Here is a 21,428-nt window from a genome sequence, read left to right as displayed (position 1 = left end):
CTTCCTAACTCGGCCGGGTCGACCTCGCAGGGTTGTTGTGAGGAGGGAAATGAGCAGGGAGGGACAAAGCTCATTTGAGAATCAGTAGCTCACATTTATTATTATTACTTTGCAAATAATTCAAGCCGGCCAATACACCCAATGCTGTTTCTTCCCCCTACTTTCCCCCTAACAACAACCCTGCAAGTGGGGCTGGCTGTGAGAGATTGACCAGCCAAAGTCATCCGGTCAGTTTTCATGCCTAAGGTGGGACTAGAACTTCCGGTCTCCTGGTGATTGGCCCAAAGTCACCCAGCCGGCTTCCATGCCTAAAGCAGAACTCGAACTCGCAGCCACCGCCTTTCCCTGCTCGGTGAGGCCGCCCGTGTCCTTCCTTGAGGAACTGATCTGTTGTTATGAACGTAGCTACAAAGTGGGACACTGCATCCAGCCGGGTTTTATGAGCTTGTGTTAATTGTTACTTTTGACTCAACTATTGATTAGCAACCTTTGATTTGGCAATTATTGGCTGTTATGTCTGATTCGCAACATGAGCTGGAGAAGGCCGGGCTGCTTTCATCTTCCAAGGACAAAGAGAGCTGCACAGCCCCCCCCTGCCACCCCCACCCCTCCTGGACACCCAAGGCACCCAGGTCGCCTCCAGACAACCAGGGCAGGCCTGGACTCCCTCCAAGGGCCACACCCGAGGCATTGACCGGGCAATAAGTCGTCCTTTCGCCCCTTTGGATAGAATAGAATAGAATTCTTCCTTGGCCAAGTGTGATGGACACACAAGGGATTTGTCTTTGGTGCAGATGCTCTCAGTGTCCATAAAAGATACATTAGAATAGAATAGAATAGAATAGAATAGAATAGAATTCTTTCTTGGCCAAGTGTGATGGACACACAAGGGATTTGGTGCAGATGCTCTCAGTGTCACATAGAAACATAGAAACATAGAAGTCTGACGGCAGAAAAAGACCCCATGGTCCATCTAGTCTGCCCTTATACTATTTTCTGTATTTTATCTTAGGATGGATATATGTTTATCCCAGGCATGTTTAAATTCAGTTACTGTGGATTTATCTACCACGTCTGCTGGAAGTTTGTTCCAAGGATCTACTACTCTTTCAGTAAAATAATATTTTCTCATGTTGCTTTTGATCTTTCCCCCAACTAACCTCAGATTGTGTCCCCTTGTTCTTGTGTTCACTTTCCTATTAAAAACACTTCCCTCCTGGACCTTATTTAACCCTTTAATATATTTAAATGTTTCGATCATGTCCCCCCTTTTCCTTCTGTCCTCCAGACTATACAGATTGAGTTCATTAAGTCTTTCCTGATACGATTTATACTTAAGACCTTCCACCATTCTTGTAGCCCGTCTTTGGACCCGTTCAATTTTGTCAATATCTTTTTGTAGGTGAGGTCTCCAGAACTGAACACAGTATTCCAAATGTGGTCTCACCAGCATTCTATATAGCGGGATCATAATCTCCCTCTTCCTGCTTGTTATACCTCTAGCTATGCAGCCAAGCATCCTACTTGCTTTCCCTACTGCCTGACTGCACTGTTCACCCATTTTGAGACTGTCAGAAATCACTACGCCTAAATCCTTTTCTTTTGAAGTATTTGCTAACACAGAACTGCCAATACAATAGTCAGATTGAGGATTCCTTTTCCCCAAGTGCATTATTTTACATTTGGAAACATTAAACTGCAGTTTCCATTGCTTTGACCATTTATCTAGTAAAGCTAAATCATTTACCATATTGCCGACGCCTCCAGGAATATCAACCCTATTGCACACTTTAGAGTCATCGGCAAATAGGCAAACCTTCCCTACCAGACCTTCCCCTATGTCACTCACAAACATATTAAAAAGAATAGGACCCAGAACAGACCCTTGTGGCACACCGCTTGTAACCTGACTCTGCTCAGAATACTCACCATTCACAACAACCCTCTGGTGTCTATGCTTCAGCCAGCTGCAAATCCATTGAACTATCCAGGGATTAAGTCCAATCTTCACTAATTTATCTATCAGCTCTTTATGTGGAACCGTATCAAAGGCTTTGCTGAAGTCCAGGTAGGCAATATCCACGGCACCACCTTCATCCAACACCTTTGTGACATAGTCAAAGAAATCAATGAGATTAGTCTGACATGATTTGCCTTCAGTAAAGCCATGCTGATTTGGGTCCAATAATTTATTGTTTTTTAGGTGCTGATTTATCCTCTTTTTCAGTAGAGTCTCCATCATTTTAACGACAACTGATGTCAAGCTAACTGGCCTGTAGTTACCAGCTTCTTCTCTACTGCCCTTCTTGTGGATAGGCACAACACTTGCCATTCTCCAATCCTCAGGAACATCTCCTGTTAACAAGGATTGGTTAAACAAATCAGTCAGGGGGGTAGCAATGACAGATCTGAGTTCTTTAAGAACTCTGGGGTGGATGCCATCTGGACCCATTGCCTTATTTATCTTTAATCGTTCAAGTTCTTCTAAGACATCGGCTTCTAAGATCACTGGAGCTGAATCCGTACAGTTGGAGGCAATGCTATATCCCTCTATAGTATTATTTTGTAAGGTGTCTTTTGAGAAAACTGAACAGAAGTAGCTATTGAAATGGTCAGCGATCTCCTTATTCCCATTAATGCATGTATTTTTCCCGGTACTAAGCTTCGTGATGCCGCAGTTTTTCTTCTTCTTATCACTAATATATCTGAAGAAGGTTTTATCCCCCTTCTTTAGAGATTTGGCAATTTCTTCCTCTTTTGAGGCTTTAGCAGCATATATTATCTGTTTCGCCTCCTTCTGTCTCATTTTATACACCTCCCTATCAGCTATACTTCCAGACTCTTTATACCTCCTATAGGCAGCCTTTTTTTCATTGACTATAGTCCTTACATCATTGCTAAACCATAGCGGTTTCTTCTTCCTTTTACCTTTAGTTATTTGTCTTACATACAGTCCAGTGGCTTTTAAGATGGCCTTTTTAAATACAGTCCACTGGATGCTCGCTCCTGCCATTTTATCCCTCCCCTTTAATTCATTATCTAAATATTCCCCCATTGCATTAAAATTTGTTTTTCTGAAATCCAATACTTTGGTTGCATTATAGGATTGCTCACAATGAGTTTTTACATCAAACCACAAACATAGATGGTCACTGCAACCTAAATTTTCTCCCACCTTGACATCTGAAACCCAATTCCCATTCGTAAAAACTAAATCTAGAATATTCTCCCCTCTAGTTGGTGTCTTAACCAGCTGTGCCAGAGCTGCTCCTGTAAGGGCCTCTACTATATTCTTACTTTTGCATGTAAGGGCACTGGGGATATTCCAGTCAACATCAGGCATGTTGAAATCACCCATAATCACAATATCTCCCTTTACTGCCATTTGGGTAATTTCATCCACCATCTTGTTGTCATATTCCTCAGATTGCCCTGGAGGCCTATAGATCACCCCAATTCTAATGACAGAACCGTCTTTATTTTGCATGCAAATCCAGAGGGTCTCTAGATCTTGACATGTATTTTGAATTAGTGTTGTTTTTAGAGTTTCTTTAACATAAATGGCTACTCCACCTCCCCTTCTCTCTATTCTATCCTTCCTATACAGTGTATATCCTGGTATGGATATTTCCCATTCATTAGAATCCTTAAACCATGTCTCAGTTATGGCAACCAGGTCCAAATTATCTCTAGATATTATGGCCATTAATTCACAGAGCTTGTTGCTCAAGCTTCGAGCATTCGTGCACATTACACGAAGAACATTATTTTCATTATTAGTTTGCCCCTTATCATCAACAACTACATCTATTTTATTTGCAGCTCCCTTTTCATAAGCTTCCAAAAACTGCTTTATCCTCATTGGTCGGGGACAGAAATCACCCACATCAGTTACATCTCTGTCCCCTTTACCTAGTTTAAATGCCTGTCCAAAAAAGTTCTGAATTCCTCACCGAGTACCTGGGTACCTCTGTATGATGGATGCAAACCATCCCTCTTAAACAACTCCCTATTAGACCACCTACTGACATCATGACTTACATAGCCAAAACCTTCAGCTTTACACCACTGCTTTAACCACACATTAAACTCTATGATACACGTTGTTTTATCCTCTTGGCCACAAACCGGTAACACCTCTGAGAAAGTCAGTGAATCTGCTATTTTACCCAGCTCCACACTTAGACATTGAAAATCTCTTTTTACTACATTGACATTTCTCTGGGACAAATCATTTGTGCCAAGATGCACCACCACATCAATGTTATTACCTTTACTCACAGCCTTGACAATGTTTGTAATCCTCCTCCTGTCCCTGCTGGCAGTGGCCCCTGGGAGACACCTCAGCACCTTCACCACGTCCTTACTCTGTCCCAAATCAACACCTCTAACAGTCGAATCACCCACAAGAAAATGTGTCCTCTTTATATTTCTACTAACTGCACTTGATGGTTTGGTGACATTTACAACAACTTCCCCTTTGAATATCCCCTCATTCTCTGCCTGAGGGGCCTTGCTAATATCTCCAACATCCTTACTATTTAAATCCGCAAGAACAGTATAGGAATTCGATAAAGAGAGACCAAAATTACTATGTTTTTGCTCAACTGCACGCAATCTTCCTGAACCGACAGTTGTCCACACAGCCCTCCTCCTCGGGTGGCGCTGTGGAAGTGGAGGCTGGACACATGGCTGCATTACAGCACGTGGCTGGGACAATCTTTCCACTTCTGACTGCAAGCTACAAACTAAGGACTGCAATCTAGAGATCTCGCCATCTAACCTAGATGTCCTAATGCAAAGAGGGCAGTACCCCAAGTTCCACAAGGTACTACGGAAGACAACAGCCAAACAAGTGTTACACTGCACCAAGCCAGTCATCTTAACAATGTATTGAAATACAAGTACTTAGCAATAAAATCCACAACCCCTATTGCTACCAAACTTTGCTGATTTTGGTCTATAGTTATATGATTTGTGCGTGTCCATAAAAGAAAAAGACATTTGTCAAGAATCAGGAGGTCCAACACTTAATGATTGTCATAAGGGTCAAATAAGCAACCAGGAAACAATATTAATAAAAAATCTTGAGGATACAAGCGACAAGTTACAGTCCTAAGTGGGAGGAGATGGGTGATAGGAATGATGAGAAAAAAACTAGTAGTAACAGCAGTGCAGACTTAGTAAATAGTTTGACAGTGTTGAGGGAATTATTTGTTTAGCAGAGTGATGGCGTTCGGGGGAAAAACTCTTCTTGTGTCTAGTTGTCTTGGTGTGCAGGGCTCTGTAGAGACATTTTGAGGGTAGGAGTTGAAGGAGTTTACGTCCAGGATGCGAGGGGTCATTCAATATTTTCCCCACCCTCTTTTTGACTTGTGCAGTCTACAGGTCCTCAACGGAAGGCAGGTTGGCGGCCATGGTTTCTTCTGCAGTTCTGATTCTCCTCTGAAGTCGTTGTTGGTCTTGTTGGGTTGCAGAACCAAAGGAAAGGATGGGGGCTTTTGGCCTCCGGTTGTGCATCCCCCTCCCCTCAAGCGTGAGACCCCTGGAGGGCACCTGCCTCTGTCTGATAAGCCCGAAGAGAGACGTCCCCTCTGCCAGGAGGGTCTGAGGGCTGGCATGGAAGTGACCGTCCTCCGGCCAGACAGGCAGTGGCAGAAGGGCAGGAGATGGCTGGGGCTTGGAGCAGGCCATCAATCTGAGCAGCTGGTGGTCAAGATAAGGCCTGCAGCAGAGGCACCCCTGGCCAGAGACTGTGGCTTGCGAGCAGAGGGGGGCTGGAGGGGCTGGAGGCAGTCCTGGGAGAGAGAGAGAGAGAGAGAGAGAGACGGGGACTGGTGACCACCATTCAGCCCACCAGGAAGAGCAAAGGGAGGGTGGCCCCATTTTACGACCTCTCCGGCCACAGCTGTTAAATGAAGCCCTGCAAATTGGTAAAATTTAAGGCTCGTCTATGCCGCCAGGCTTGGGGCCATTAGATTCCTGCCGTTCAACCAGAGTTGCATCAATTCTCTCCTGTTGGTCCCCTTTTCAGTCTCCAAACTGCCCCTGGATGCCAAACACCTGCCACAATCCAAGGTGGGCCTCGCCAATTCGCACCTGCGCTCTCGTCCCTGGCAGCATTTGCGGGTTTGGCCCGCTCCATCTCACTGTGGAGCCCGGTGGCTTTTCGGTGGGCCTGGGCGGCCAAGTGCCGTGCCTCCTCCGCTTGGGGCCGCCGGCCTTCCCCCAGCCGCTCCCTCCACAGCTCGCGATGGGCTGCATGGGCCTGCCGGACACCTGCATTATCACGGCATGTTCCTGGCTGCAGGCCTCCAGCAGCAGCAGCCGCCCTGCCACACTCTTGCAGCCGTGAGTGGAGCTGCGGGTCGCTAGCATGCTCCTCGCTGGTCGAGCTGCCGTCAAGACAGGCGGGCAGGCAGCAAAAGGGGGGAGTGGGCTTGGGGGGGTCTGTTGTGTGCAGACACACAACGTTTCATTTAGCGACCGTTCAGAGTTTCAACCGCACTGGAGAAAAGTCCGTCCTCAGGCCCACCTTGTTGCAAACAGAAGATATTTGGACTTCAACTCCCAGCGGATGCTGGCTGGGGAATTCTGGGAGTTGAAGTCCAGATATCTTCAAGTTGCCAAGGTTGGGAAACACTGCACTAGATTGTGCAGAAATGGATAGGTTGACATTGAAGCTAAAAGAGAAAGAAAATACAGAATATTTTGAAACGTGGGGCTTGTTTTATCAAAGGTTGGAAAGCAACAGACCTGGAAGAAATACCATTGTTTATTGATTTATTGGATTTCTATGCCGCCCTTCTCTGCAGCCTCAGGGAGACTCACAACAGAAGTAAATACAGAAAACATGAGAAATCTAACTGAAAATATACTCTGACACCCCAAATCTTGAAACCAGTCATTGTGTACGTCTTAGGCTCATGACATTATCTATTATTGCATAAGCAAACTGACCCAGACAATCAGGCTTTAGCTCTTGTAAAACTATACAAGTCTTCGGAGAGTGGCGGCATACAAATCTAAATAATGATAATGATAATTAATAATAATAATAATAATAATAATAATAATAATAATAATAATAATAAAATCCAGCATAGTGATCTCATTTGCTGTGTTGTATTAATGATGATGACGATGATGATGATGATGATAATGATAATAATAATAATAATAATAATAATAATAATAATACACATTCAAGTGCATTTACTGCAATAGGAAAAACATACCCAAAGCCCAGAAGGGAAAAAAAGAAAAAAAAATCAAAATTTTTCTACCGGTTCTGCATACCTGGTCATACCTGTAGGAGCCCATCCCTGGCTGTAGCCAATGAGTGGATTCCCTGGGGCGACTTGAGTCCATTTCCAGGAGAATCCCCAGAGCTTTGACCAGCCCGACAGCTGAGAGGCATCTGGATGGAGGCCAGGTGGAAAGGAGGCCTTCGCTTTCACTTCCAACATCTGGGGGGTCCTGTCTGAAGAGACCCCCCCTTGGGTGCCGCCTTCCAATTTCCACAGGGCGCTTGTGGCTTTCGCCCTTTCAGGTGCCTGATGACCATCTGCTGTGTCCCCATAAGGTCTTCAAACAGGCAGGACGTGTGGCCGGGATGACATATAGTTTGCAAGTGAGGTTGGGAGATGAAATGAACAATGCAGCCCAGGGTCTGAAAGCGGCGCCTGGCCACTCGGGATAAGAGCCGCTGGCTTGAAACACAAAGCAGCCCCCAGATCAGTGGCTGCATAGGGCTGGAGGGGGGGAGGCTCACTCCCCCCCCCAAGAAGTATTTGCTCTTTTTGTCTGGGGATTAACTCTGCAAAATGTGGGGCGATGTTTCTGGATGAAGGAGCCTTGGCTTTTTCCTTCCCTTTGGATTCCTCTCTATTCCCCTTCTGCCTTCCCTTCATTCTCCCTCCCTGAAGAGGAATTCCCTGTGTGTCCAACCCCACGGGGCCACTAAAGAATCCCACCCGTTCCATCCTCCCTTCTGCAACTACAAATTCCATCCAGGGACCCTCAACCTTGCAGGCTTTTCCTACAACTGCAAAGACTTGGAAGTAGAGCCAGGAAAAGGAGGGAGGGGTTAGGACTGTCCTTCCATGACAAAGGATTGGAAAGCTGCATTATTATTATTATTATTATTATTATTATTATTATTATTATTATTAATAATAATATGTCAAAGGGTTCAATAAGGTTCAGGAGGGAACTGTTTTTAATAGGAAAGTGAACCCAAGAACAAGGGGCCACAATCTGAGGTCAGTTGGGGGAAAGATCAGAAGCAACGTGAGAAGATATTATTTTACCGAAAGAGTAGTAAATGTTTGGAACAAACTTCCAGCAGTTATGGTTGGTAAATGCACAGTCACTGAATTACTGAGGCCACCAGGGTCCTCCTCCAAACCTCAGGGCCCCCACCCCAAGGGCAGGGCAGGGCAGGGAGGTTCCTGGGCAGGTGGGCAACGTTGAAGAGCCTTTGGGGGTCCCATTTTCAAAGGGCTGCCGTGACAGACGCGGCCAGGCCAAAGGTCTCCTGCCCCTCCCCAACCATCTGGACAGGTATGGACTCTTCTGGACAGGTAACCTTCCAGGCAGGGCCGAGCATAACAGCCCCCCCTCAAACCATTTTAATCTTCTGAGGCTGCCTGGGAGATGTTGCAGCAACCAAAGTTTCATTCCATCTCTTTGTTTTTAATCAAGGCAAATGAATTCACCCAACTGGAGAGGGGGACGAGGCAAGGGAGGGGGCTGCGGGAGGGTGGGGGCCCCTGGATCTTACAGGCCCCTTGGTGGGAGACCCCCCCACCCCTCATTCTTTCTCCGCCAGATCTTGGCCCCTCCGAAGCCTGATCTCATGTTGTCTGAGGCTCCTTTGAAACCTCTTCTGCTTGCAAGTCTCCGAGGAGAAAAGTTATTTTTAGAGATTTTTAACAGCCCTTTTTGGTGTGTTATTTATTTATTTATTTGCTCAGGGGAGGGGTGAGAAACCGGGCTGCATTTCTTGGGGGGGGGGTGCTGCCTTTCAGAAGGGCCGCCACCACCACCACCACCCCCGGGCATTTGTCCAGGAGGGGGGTGGGCCTCCCACGATCCCTTCCAAGTTGGCCCCCTTTCCCCAGGGGGCAAGTGCACCGAGCAATCTGGCCATGGTGATGGTAAACCAGGGTTGATTGATTGATTGATTGATTGATTGGACTTATATTTTTTGCCTCGGGGGTTTCAGGGAAGGCTTCCTGCAGCATCCAGGGGACGAAACAGCCTCCCCCCAGGTGCGCTGGAGCTACAACATGGCAAAGTCTCGCGTGCCCTCCAATCACTGCCTGGGTTAGGATACAGGTGGTCCTCGACTTACAAAAATTCATTTAGCGGCCAGTTGAAGATACAGCGGGACTGAAAAGGTGACTTACGTCAGTTTTTCACACTTTATGACCATTGCCACATCCCCAGGATCACGTGATCAAAAATTCAATCAACTCACATTTATGACAGGATCACGGGATCCCCTATTGCAGTCTTCTGGCAATCTGAGTCAGTGGGGGAAGCCAGATTCGCTTAACGACCGTGTGTCTTAACTGAACTGCAAAGATTGCAAAGTCAGTGGGGGAAGTCAGATTCACTTAACAGCCCTGAATCACAACAGCAAGGAAGGTTGTAAAATGTTGGCTGGCGGAGCCTAGGGGAAGAGCCTTCTCTGTGGTGGCCCCGGCCCTCTGAAACAAACTCCCTCCAGAGATACACACTGCCCCCTCCCTCCCAGCCTTTCATAAAGCTCTTAAGACCTATTTATTATTATTATTATTATTTATTTATTTATATATTTATTTATTTATTTATTCATTCATTCGACTTCTATGCTGCCCAATCCCGAAGGCGGCTACCTACGTCTGCTGGTGAGCATGGGGGCCGTGGGCCATGAGATGACACGTATGATTGAATTGGAGAAATGCGCATGACTGTATATGGGGTTCTTCATACTCTTTAGTCATTTGTATAATTATTTTATAGTAATTTATATTTCTTTACATATTGTTGCATTTACAATGTTCACCCCCCTCCGAGTCGCTTCGAGAAAGGCGGCATAAAAATCTAATTAATTAATTAATAATAAAGAAATAAAACGGGTCAAGACCCATGCCATTCATGTCTTGCTTACCAATGGAAAATTTGGGGGTTGTAAATGGAGGGCCAGCTACAGTTGTGGGCAGGGGGCTTTGTGGCCCTGGCCTTTCCCCTTCGTGTGCAAGGGGAGGGGGCTCCTTTTGGGGAGGGGGAGGGGCTCTTCGGGTGTCTTTTCTTTGTTGGATCTTTGCCGCCGTCTCTGGGGCTGCTTTAATCTCTTTTAATGGATATATTTTTAACTTGTTCTGCTTCTTGTGCTGTAAATTACCCAGAGAACCTGGAGGCGTAAAAATACTTCAACTAGATAAATAATATAATATGAAAAATGATGAGCGGCGAAGGTCTGACGGATCCAGGTGGGGATCGAAGTGGCTCTTTTCCCGCCTGGCCGAAGACTGCCGGACCCTCCTGGGGGAGGGGGCAGGATTGGTATTGCCCCCCCACCCGCCTGGCCTTCCGAAAGAGTCTAAAGACCCACCTATGCCACCAAGCTTGGGGTAGTTAGATTCTGCCCCCTGGCCAATGAGTGGATAATGAGTTTGTTTGAATGGATATGTGCGCATTTTAATAGGTTTGGTTTTAGTTTCTAAATGTAACTTTTAATTCAAATTAACTGTATCTCAATGTATATTATCTTTTTTTATGTGTTGTAAATTGCCCGAGTCCTCGGAGAGGGGTGCCATATAAATCTAATCCACAAACAAATAAATAATAATAATAATAATAATAATAATAATAATAATAATACCAACAACGACAACAACGGTGATGATGTTTGGCCCCTGCCTTAGAGGTGTTGGGGCACCAGAGGGTCCCCCTGAACCTGCTCTGAGGTTGTAGCTGGAAAGAGCTGCAGAAAAAGGGATGGGAGACCACAAGGTTAGGAAAGGAGCCCCGAAAGAAGCACAAAGAAATGTGATTGGAGTGTTCTGTGTTTCTCCACCTTGGCCACCTTCAGAGGTGTGGACTTCAACTCCCAGAATTCCCCAGCCAGGAAAGGTTAAAATTAACACATCTGGAGGTGGCCAAGGTTGAGCAATGCTGGTTCAGCTCCCAACCTGGTCTGTTTCTCTGTCCCTGTGCAAAGCGTCTCCTTCAGCCCAGGAGGAAAACAGCCCATTCTGACTGAACAGACCTGTGGCTGGAACGGACTCTCATCCCCCACTAGTGGTCCATTAAATCAGACGGTTACAGAAGATGGTTCCTCTCCTTTGCAGAGTTGGGCAATGCCCTCACTGACGTCCATCTCAGGAATAAGCAAAGTCCGGTCCACTTCCACCCCCAGAATCCTCTGCTTTGCTGCCTGAGGAATTCTGGGAGTTGACGTCCACAAGTCCTAAAGTTGCCAAGGTTGGAGACCCCAGTGCTGGATGACGCAGGAGCGGAAGAAGCTCTCCGAACATCTGGATCGGCCCAATCGAACGGCCGGTCGCTCCCCAAGGCAAAACGGAGACTAGTGGTGAGTCACTCGGTCAGGCCGAGCCTTCGTTCGATGGGGCTTGTTAAGGCCGCCTTGGAGGAGGCTGAGCAGCGGCTCTGGGGCCTCGGTGGAATAGGCGTCTAAATAAAGCTGGAAGCGCTAATTATTCCCCGTCGGGAGGCGCAGAGGGAGCACCAGGCCTCCTGCCCCGTCTGGCACCCGCTTGGCATCGTTCGCACCACCGGTGCTCATGACGCCTGCCTTCCTTGGGCGCCTGGGCCCATCTGGGGACCCACGGCTGTGGCAGCTGCCCCAATGCCGGCTTGAAAGGTCCCCAGGCCTCTGGTGCCCATCAGCCTCTTGGGCAGAGGGACGGCCTGGGCTTTGGGCTCCTGTTGGCACATGGGGGCTGAGTCACATGGGGGCCCAGAATGGGAGCTTTCTTTCTTTCTTTCTTTCTTTCTTTCTTTCTTTCTTTCTTTCTTTCTTTCTTTCTTTCTTTCTTTCTTTCTTTTGTCCAACCCCCTGCTCAAGCAGGGGCTTCTTGGCACTTGCTTCCTGCGGAGGGGGGGCTTTAAAAAGGAGTCTTGTTGCTGTTTCCTCCCCTGCTTCTTGCCCATGGCTGCCACCGTCACTTCGCCAGCCCACACGGGAGAAAAGGCTCCTGAGCAGGACCAGCCTGATTGGACGGGAGCTGTCCAGTGCTGCCAGAGGGGGGCGCTTGGAGTCATGCTAGCCCCCTCCTGGGGACCCCACCATCCCCTCCCCGCTTTGATGGAGCCCCTCCCAGCTGTGGGGGCGGAAAGGCAGTGCGTGGCTCCTGTTTATCTGGGGGGGGATCCCCACTTTAAGCCCTGCGCTTTCCCCCTGGCTTTACGCGAAGAAGGCTCAGCCACTCAGCCTCTCTCTGGGCTGCAGCAACCTGGAGAAGGTCCCCATCCATCCGAGGGGGCTGGGGAGGGGTTTTCCGGGAGGGGGCTTTGCATTCAGCACCCTAATTCTCAGCCCAGCCCCCGCCCGAGGGGAGGGGAGTTACCTGCAGTTTGTAGAGTGCAAAGTTCTGAGTCTTTGGTTTATTAATTCTGCAATTTACCCAAACGCTTCAAATCTTCAGCACCATCCCTGCAGCTCCAAGCAGTAGAGGCATCCACACCAGGGCAAAAAAGTCAAGATGGAGGCAGTCAGGGACCCCTGCTCTTGCTGGGCATTCTGGGGCTTGGGTTGAACGGTTGCGGTCAATGTCTGCTGGCAGCTTTTGTTTCCTGGTTGAGTCATGAAACCTCTGCGAGAAAACCCACCACGAACGACAGAGTCTCGTTTTTCCTCCTCCTCCTCCTCCTCTCCCAGCCCTCCCTTGGGCCATGAACCGCCTGCAAGGGAGCCACCAAGCTCAGAGAGCTCTAAGCACCCCGCAATCCTTTGGGGGATGATATTTATTTATTAATTAATTGGATTTATATGCCGCCCCTCCCCAAGGATTATGGATGTGCTGACAATCCCCTGCCCCAGTTGCACCGGTCTTAGGAGAATCGGGAGGTTTTTAGCAATAACGATGGGAACCGCCTGGTCCTCGCCACGACTGGTCTCCTTCTAAGGGCGCCTGACTCAGCTGTGAGCTCCCCCCCCCCCGGGGCACGTGGGCGCATGCGTGGAAACACCAAACTGCAGGACCCTCGTTCCCCTGGTGCGCACTGTGCGTCCAAAGGGACAGTTTCTCTTGCGTACTTTATGCCTTTAATGAAAAGACGAGGTTCCCACCCTCTTCTTTGCAACCTTTCAAAATAATGGTGAAAAGCTGTTTATTCTCAGTAGCCCCCTCCTCGAGATTTTATGGTGCCCGTTAGTGAAAACCACATTTTTTTTAAACTTAAAATTTTGGCTCCCTTTAAGCCAAGTAATTTGTTGTTTTTTTTAGAATTAGTTATTAAGTTGTTAATAGCCGTGTCCCTCGATTATTGATATATTAGGAAGACAATCAGCTGTCTTGAGAGGGTTTTTCCCTTCTCTTAAGGATGGTTAAATAAACATAATTGCCCCCCCCCTCGGTTTCCCCCTTCCATTGTCAGCTTTGCAACAGCCTCTCTGAAGAGCCCTGGGACTTATTCTTCTAAATTTCTTCATTAGACACACCTGGAGAATGACCAAAAAAAAAAAATAACAGCCCCAAATCAGGTGCCCAGAACGGAGGAGAAGCAAATCCTTGCAAAAGCCCAATAAAAAATCCTGCTGTGTAAAAATCCTGTGAAAATACCTGATATTTCGTGCCTTCGTCCACCGCTGCTGGAAAGGAAATTATTTTTGAAAGTATCACCTGATTGGGAGGGATTTTTCTGTTCTTAAAAGAAAGGAAAAGCTATGGGTTGATTTCTGGGTGATAATGCAAAGAAGGACGTGAAGCTTTAATTCCAGATGTGGATCCCAATCAGACGGTTTTTGACACTGCCCTGTTTCTTCCCTCTGTGACTGTCGGGTAGTTGTGGGTCTGTCTGTTGTTGTCGATCAGGGATGGGGGTCTGGATGGGGCCCCTGTCGAGCAGGTGGCGCCCTCAGGCAACCTGGCCTCCAGAGGAACTGGGGGTCAAGCTGGGGCAGAGGTTGGGGATCAATCAACCGCTTGCCACACTATCTCCACAAGGCCAGATGTGGATGGGAACCTGGGAGGGGGGATTTTTCAGGCCGGAGCAGGCGCAGCCACAAAGCCCCCTTTCACGTGGTTCAAGGCCATCCTATGCCTACCCACCTGGGCGGAAGCGGAAGGAGGACTGGCCACGCTGGCACAATCTGAGTGGGCAACGTGACAAGTTTGTGAGTGGGGGGACGAGGGAGGTGAACTTTCAACTGGGTGGGGGTCTCAGTTTCAGGCTCCCCAGTGTGGGTGCCAGGAGGGCTCCGGAGATAAATTGGACTTTTTGAGGAGCACTTTGACTCGGACTCCGATTTAGTTCGGATGTTGCCTGGGGCCTGGACATTGGCCTTTCCATCCCATAATGCCCCCCACCCCTGCCTAGCTTAGTGCTTTGCTTGTGAGTCAAACAGCCACACAGGTGTGTAAGGGAGGTCATGGCCTCTCTTGCTCTCCAGCAACTGACGGACTACAAGACGTCCTTTTCCTAGGACCACAGTGGAGCCCAAAATGTATGTCGCCGAGCGAGACACTTGAGTTTTGCCCCATTTTATGACTTTTTTTGCCACTGTTATTAACTGAATCACTGTTATTAACACGGAATTGCGCAGGAATCTTCTTAATGACTATTTACAGGACCCCCTCCTCTCACGCACCTCCAGAGACCAATCCGATCCTTTGGGGTTGGCCTTCTCCGGGCCCCGTCCACTAAGCAGTGTCGGTTGGTGGGCCCGCGGGGGGAGAGCCTTCTCTGTGGCGGCCCCGGCTCTTTGGAACCAGCTGCCCCCGGAGGTCTGTATGCCTCCACCCTACTGGCTTTCCAGAAGGCCATGAAACCCTGGCTCTGCCGGCAGACCTATGGACCGTGAGAGTCGACATCTTTCATTGCAAGCTTATAAGATATGATTGGGATGGATGATAGGGTGTGAGTGTTATGGTAGTGGTCAAGGGTTTACTATTTTAATGCTTAAGTTGATTTTATATTGTTTATTATTGTTGTTGTAAGCCGCCCTGAGTCTCTCGGGAGTGGGCGGCATACAAATCTGGAATGAATTAATGGATGGAGGAAGGAAGGAAGGAAGGAAGGAAGGAAGGAAGGAAGGAAGGAAAGAAGGAAGGAAGGAAGGAATGATAAGGGCCCGCAGCAGTGAATGGAGATTGGACTTAGACCGCTTGTGGCTCCGTGGGGGTTCTAGGCTGGTCCTTCTTTTGTCTCTGCCCAGGTTCCTCCACCCCTTCTCCTACTATCCGATCCCCTTGGAAAGCCTTCCGCCACTCTTGCGTTACTACGGGGAGCAGGGAATTCCCTAAACTCAGGGCTAAGAGCAACCGGCCCTCGTTTTATCCCAAATGCTTTGAGGTCAGGGCAGCCCTGGCGTGTCTGTCTGTCTGTCTGTGCCGCCCTTCTCAGCTGACCTATGGCTTCGTTCTTTCTGTCCGCAGGGCCTCCCGCAAGTCCGGAGCGTGGGCCAGTATCATGGAAAAGCTTTTCCTGCCTCTTCTGATGCTTGGCACCATGGCGAAACCTCAGCACTGCCCCGGCCGATGCATTTGCCAGAACATCTCCCCGACGCTGACCATGCTGTGCGCCAAGACGGGCCTCCTCTTCGTGCCGGCCACCATCGACCGCCGCACGGTGGAGCTGCGCCTGACGGACAACTTCATCACCGTCATCCGCCGGAAGGACTTCTCCAACATGACCAACCTGGTGCACCTGACGCTCTCGCGCAACACCATCAGCCAGATCCTGCCCTTCGCCTTCGCCGACCTGCGTGCCTTGCGGGCCCTCCACATGAACAACAACCGGCTGGCCGCCCTGAAGCGCGAGCACTTCCGCGGGCTGACCAACCTCCGGCACCTCATCCTGGGCAACAACCAGATCAGCCACATCGAGGCCTCCTGCTTCGACGAGTTCGTCTCCACCGTGGAGGACCTGGACCTCTCCTACAACAACCTGGAGGCCCTGCCCTGGGAGGCCATCGGCCAGATGGTCAGCCTCAACACCCTCACGCTGGACCACAACCTCATCGACCACATCGCCGAGGGCACCTTCTCCCAGCTCCAGAAGCTGGTCCGGCTGGACATGACCTCCAACCGGCTGCAGAAGCTGCCTCCGGACAACCTCTTCCTGAGGGCTGAAGTGCTGGCCAACGTCCGTGGGACTCACCCATCCACCTTGACCATCAGCTTCGGAGGCAACCCGCTGCACTGCAACTGCGAACTCCTCTGGCTGCGGAGGCTGACGCGAGAGGATGACCTGGAAACCTGTGCCTCCCCGGAGCACCTGATGGACAAGTACTTTTGGTCCATCCCCGAGGAGGAGTTCATCTGCGAGCCGCCCCTGATCACCCGCCAGTACTCCAGCAAGGCCTTCATCATGGAGGGCCAGGGGGTCAGCCTCAAGTGCAAGGCGGTGGGGGACCCGGAGCCGTCCATCCACTGGATCGCGCCCGATGGCAAACTGATCCACAACACCACCCGGGCCACCGTCTACGAGAACGGCACGCTGGACATCTTCATCACCACCCTGAAGGACAACGGGGTCTTCACCTGCATTGCCTCCAACGCGGCCGGGGAGACCACTGCCCCCATGGAGGTCTGCATCGTCCCTCTGCCCTTGCTGGTCAACAACACTGCCCACATGAAGGAGCCGGACCCAGGCTCCTCCGACATCACCACCTCCGCCAAATCGGGCTCCAACGAAACCAAGAACCACCAGGACCGGAAGATCATCGCGGCGGAACTGACCTCCACTTCCGTGGTCATCCACTGGCCATCCGAACGGCACATCCCGGGTATCCGGATGTACCAGATCCAGTATAACAGCTCCCTGGATGACTCCTTGGTCTACAGGTGAGGAAGCATTCGGGGCAGCCTTGCGGTCAACCCAGGGGGTCCTCCACCAGTGGCCACAATTGAGCTGGAAATTCCCGTGGCCAAGCAAGTTGTTAAGTGAGTTTGGCCACCGTTGTCACGGGAATCCCTGGCGTTGTTCAGTTAGCCACATGATCCTTAAGTGGTGGATCTGCCCTCCCCATTGCCTTGGGTTGTCAGAAGGTCACTTCCAGATTTGGGGTGTCTTTGCTTGGGTCCCCCTCTCAGCCCCAGGTGCGGGGAGAGAATTCCAGCTGGCAACGGCTTTGGAGAGGGTGCTGGGTGAAGCAGCTGTTTTGGGAACAACCCAGCAGTGCTGTAACCCCTCAGAGGAGGCTTTGAACCTCCCTCCCCTCTCTCTCCCTCCCTCCTTCTCTCTCTCTCCTTCTTTACTCCCTTCTCTCTCTCCTTCCTTCCTTCCTTCCTTCCTTCCTTCTCCTCTCCCTTCTGTCCTTCTTTCCTTCCTTCTGTCCTTCTTTCCTTCCCTCCTTCCCTCCCCCCCAGTCAGCACCCCCATCCTGGCTGCTTGCCAAGATCCGATCCATTTGCCCCCCAGCCCAGCTGTGCCCTGTTCCCCTCTCCACCCCCCACGGAGGAGTGCAGCTGCTGGTTACATGGTGCGGTGATTCTGGGCTAATTGCCCCCCTGCTGCCCCCCCCTTGCTAATTGGCTGCTTGGCAGAAGCACCAGAGCCCCCACCCACTTCCCAGCTCTGCTTCTGGGCCCCAAAACTTCTCCGGCTCTTGTCCTGCTGGGGCTCTGGGGCAGAAGGGGGAAAGTGGCCTCTTGGGGGAGGGGGTCCTGCAAGGAGGGGGGGAGAGTTCATTTAACTTAATTCAATTTATTTGACTTCTATACTGCCCAATCCTGCAGGATTCAGTGCAGTTTACAGCAATAAAATACACAATAAAATACATAAAATAAATGAAAATTAATACTAAAACATTAAAATAATAAAAACAATGAAATCCCCCACAGCAGTTTGTCTTAACTGGAGGGCAGAAAGGGGCTCCAGTGGGGGTCGCATTCTTCTGCCCCACGACTGCTTTTTTGGGGGGGGGAGTGAATCAGATGTATCTTATCTCTATCATCTGTCTGTCTGTCTCTGTCCACCCATCAATCATTCCACCTGACTATTCTATCACCTGTCTGTCTGTCTATCATCCATCCATCCACCTGTCATCTATCACATCGATCCAATTGAGACGCTGCCCACCTCACTGTCCAAGGGACTCTGCGCAGTTTACAGATACAAACGATAGTAGCCATTTATTTATTTAATTATTTATTAATTAGATTTCTATGCCCCCCCTCTCCGTAGCCATACGAGAAGAATTAAGATTAAATTCAGAATTAAAACAGAATGCAAAATAGGAGACGGTCAAAGCTAAAAGGGGAGGCAAGAGAGAGGTCAAGAAGTTAAATAAAGAAATAAAGAATTTTTTTTAAAAAAAACCAGAATGAGCACCCACAAATCCCCCCCCAAGTTATGTGCCATTCTCCGACACCCACCTACCCCCAGGTCTGATGGCCCAGCCAAGAGAGGGGTCAGGCCTCACTTCTATAGCAGAAGCACAAGAGAGATTGGGCAGCAAGCTTCTAGTCCTCAGGAGCAGCGCCTGCTCTCTATTCCTAGGGCCGGAAGGAAGTCGGGTGACCTTCCATGAACCAAACGGCCAGAAGCCACTGAGACCCTCCCCATTTCTCCTGCCAAAACCCAGGTGTCCCCAAGAGGGCTGGGGGAGGCGGCAGAGGTGGGCTCGCCCCCGGGGGCTCTGAGTGCTAGCGGAGTCCAGCGCAATGATGCTACTGCACCTGGGCAGGTAGAGAAGTTGCACGCGGACATGCAGGTGCGCCTGTGGCATAATTGTGGAGTCCAGCGCAATGATGCTACTGCACCTGGGCAGGGAGCGAAATTGTGCATGGACACGCAGATGTGCCATGGGTCCACGGGAGCACCTGTGTGTCCGTGCACAATTTCGCTCCCTGCCCAGGTGCAGTAGCATCATTGCGTTGGACACCAGTAGCACTCAGAGCCATGGGAGCGAGCGCGTGTCACCGTCCCACCTTAGCAGCCCACCTCTGGGTGAATGCCCCAACGGAGGGAGACCCCAGCCGCCTGACCTCCTTCCCCGGGTGATTTCGGAGGCCTGGGCTGTGGGATTGCTGGTGGTCTGACTCCCCTTCTCTGCCCCCCTCCCCCCACAGGATGATCCCGTCCTCCAGCAAAACCTTCCTGGTGAACGACTTGGCGGCCGGCCGGGAGTACGACCTGTGTGTCTTAGCGGTGTACGACGACGGTGTGACGTCCCTGACGGCCACTCGGGTGGTGGGCTGCGTCCAGTTCACCACGGAGGGGGAGAGCGCCCAGTGCCACTCGCTCCACACCCAGTTCCTGGGGGGCACCATGATCATCATCCTGGGGGGCATCATCGTGGCCTCGGTCCTTGTCTTCATCATCATCCTCATGATCCGCTACAAGGTCTACAGCGGCCAGGAGGAGCAGAAGAAGGCCCGGGTCAGCAACGTCTACTCCCAGACCAACGGCAGCCACCCGGCCCAGCCCGGCCCCAGCGCCGTGCCCCACTCGGCCTCCAAAGTCGGGGAGGACAAGTACGAAACCCTCCAGGAGGTGGCTCCCAAGGACCCCCGGCTCGGCGCAGGTGGCAGGGGAGACGCCCCCTGTGGGCCAGACGTGCCCTTGGCCAAGCTGGAGAAGCGGGCGGCTCCAATGAGCCCCGATCGCCAAACAGTGGCGATCTTGACTTCGGAAGAAGGGCCGCGGGAGGTGAGGCGGGCCGGCTCCTCGGTTTCCTTGTGCCTGCTCAGAGACCCCGGGGGGACCCCGCAGCTCCGGGCCAAGCCGGGCAGCGGCAGCGAGTCGGGCTCTTTCCCTCGCGAGCTCTCCAGGACTCGGCACCACCGCCACTCCTTCGACGGGGACTACTCGCTCTTCCAGAGCCACAGCTACCCCCGTCGCGCACGGACAAAGCGACACATGTCCACCTCTCAGTTGAACTCGGAGGAGTCCCCCTCGAGCCACCGGCGGGTCACGTTCGGCAGCACGGAGTGGATGCTGGAGAGCACAGTCTGAGGGAGGGGGGAGGGGGGAGGGGGAGAGGGGCTGCCAGACGCACAAGTTTGGGGCACAGCGACTGAGGAGGGAGGGGGAGGGGGGCGAGGAGGCGGAAGGTGGGGCGGATGGACCTCTTCCCTGGACAACGGCCGGCCGGTGGGCAGAACTTCAGCAGTGGTGCCTTAGCCGAGCCCCTCCCCAAAGGAAGAGCAGGCGAGGAGGGAAGGGAGCAAGTGGGGGGGCGTGGGGGGGCTGCAGTGCCCAGTGGGGAGGGCTGGGGGGGAGCCAAGGAGAGGCCCATATGCACAAAAGAGGAGAAACTGAAGGGACGGTTTTCTCTTTATGCATTAATCACTGTTCCAATGAAAAGGGCGACGACAAGCCTAGATCCAGAGAGGAAGAGCACAAAGCAGAGGGGGAGGGGGAGGGGGGGAGGGGGAGGAGCCCCCCCCCCAATGCCCTGCCCAGGATCTGCTGGGGAAACCCACTCGGTTACTCTATTTATTGTATCTGGCTGGTCTAGATAAAAGAAAAGGGATCTGTGTTTGATGTGTCCATTATCAGAAAAGTCATTTGAACTCTCGGACCCCCCACCCCCACCCCCACCCCTCTCCTGGTTACCTCTTGTGGACCCCTCCCCTTCCCCCCCAACTCTGCTCCCCCAGAACTCTACAAGGGTCCCTCCATTGATCTCCCCCCCCGGCCCCCCAAATACGGATAATCCTGGTTCCCCCTCCTCTCTGTCCTTCTCCCCTCTCCCAAGTCCCAAAGTGTTTCCCAGCAAGACCCTCTTCCGGTCTTCCACCCCCCCCCCCCCCGATTCTCTTTGACCCCCCCTCCCATTATCACCCTGCCCCCCATACAAAATCCTGAGCTTTCTCAAGGCCCAGCTCTTCAACTATTGAACATAGGTTTTCCATCCACAACCCAAACCACCGACCCCTCCCCACTCCTGCCCCCCTGTCTGCCCCTCCCAGTTCTTCCCAACGCCCCCCCCAGTGCCCCCTCCCTCCATCACAGAGTGAGGCTGCTTTTTGGAGGTGATTAAATCTTTTGTGTGTGACCTGCAGCCCTGTCTCATGGAGTCTCTTCCTGGGGGGGGAGCTCAGGTGGGGGGAGGGATGGAGCCGGTGGGGACCAGATTTTTTTATGTGGTTGCAGGAAAAACTGAAAAATGTTTTAATTACAATGTAGTCAAACGATCAGGTGTGTTTTTGAACTGTCTAAACCAATATTTCTCAACCTTGCCTACTCTAGGAGGGGGGACTTCCCAGAATTCCCCAGGGCTGGAGGGCTGGAGGGCTGGCTGG

At 51.0% G+C, this 21,428-nt stretch overlaps 1 protein-coding gene across 3 annotated transcripts in view; it reads left to right on the top strand.

Moving 5' to 3' along the window:
• The window catches only part of LRFN1 (leucine rich repeat and fibronectin type III domain containing 1), a 34,957-nt gene extending 14,821 nt beyond the window's left edge, over window positions 1–20,136 (top strand). For 2 of the 3 annotated variants that reach the window (XM_070764757.1, XM_070764759.1), the window contains exons 2-3: window positions 15,612–17,021; window positions 19,251–20,136. In XM_070764757.1, coding sequence (XP_070620858.1) covers window positions 15,646–17,021; window positions 19,251–20,136 — 2,262 coding nt within the window. In that variant the 5' untranslated portion in view covers window positions 15,612–15,645. Of the gene's footprint in view, window positions 1–11,508; window positions 11,585–15,611; window positions 17,022–19,250 lie in introns of those variants that run through there. The other variant, XM_070764758.1, reaches the window with a different exon arrangement.
• The last annotated feature ends 1,292 nt before the right edge of the window (window positions 20,137–21,428 follow it).

Source organism: Erythrolamprus reginae, chromosome 11 (assembly GCF_031021105.1).
Source record: "Erythrolamprus reginae isolate rEryReg1 chromosome 11, rEryReg1.hap1, whole genome shotgun sequence".
NCBI classification, from domain to species: Eukaryota; Metazoa; Chordata; class Lepidosauria; order Squamata; family Dipsadidae; genus Erythrolamprus; species Erythrolamprus reginae.
This window is presented reverse-complemented; position numbering and strand designations above follow the sequence as displayed.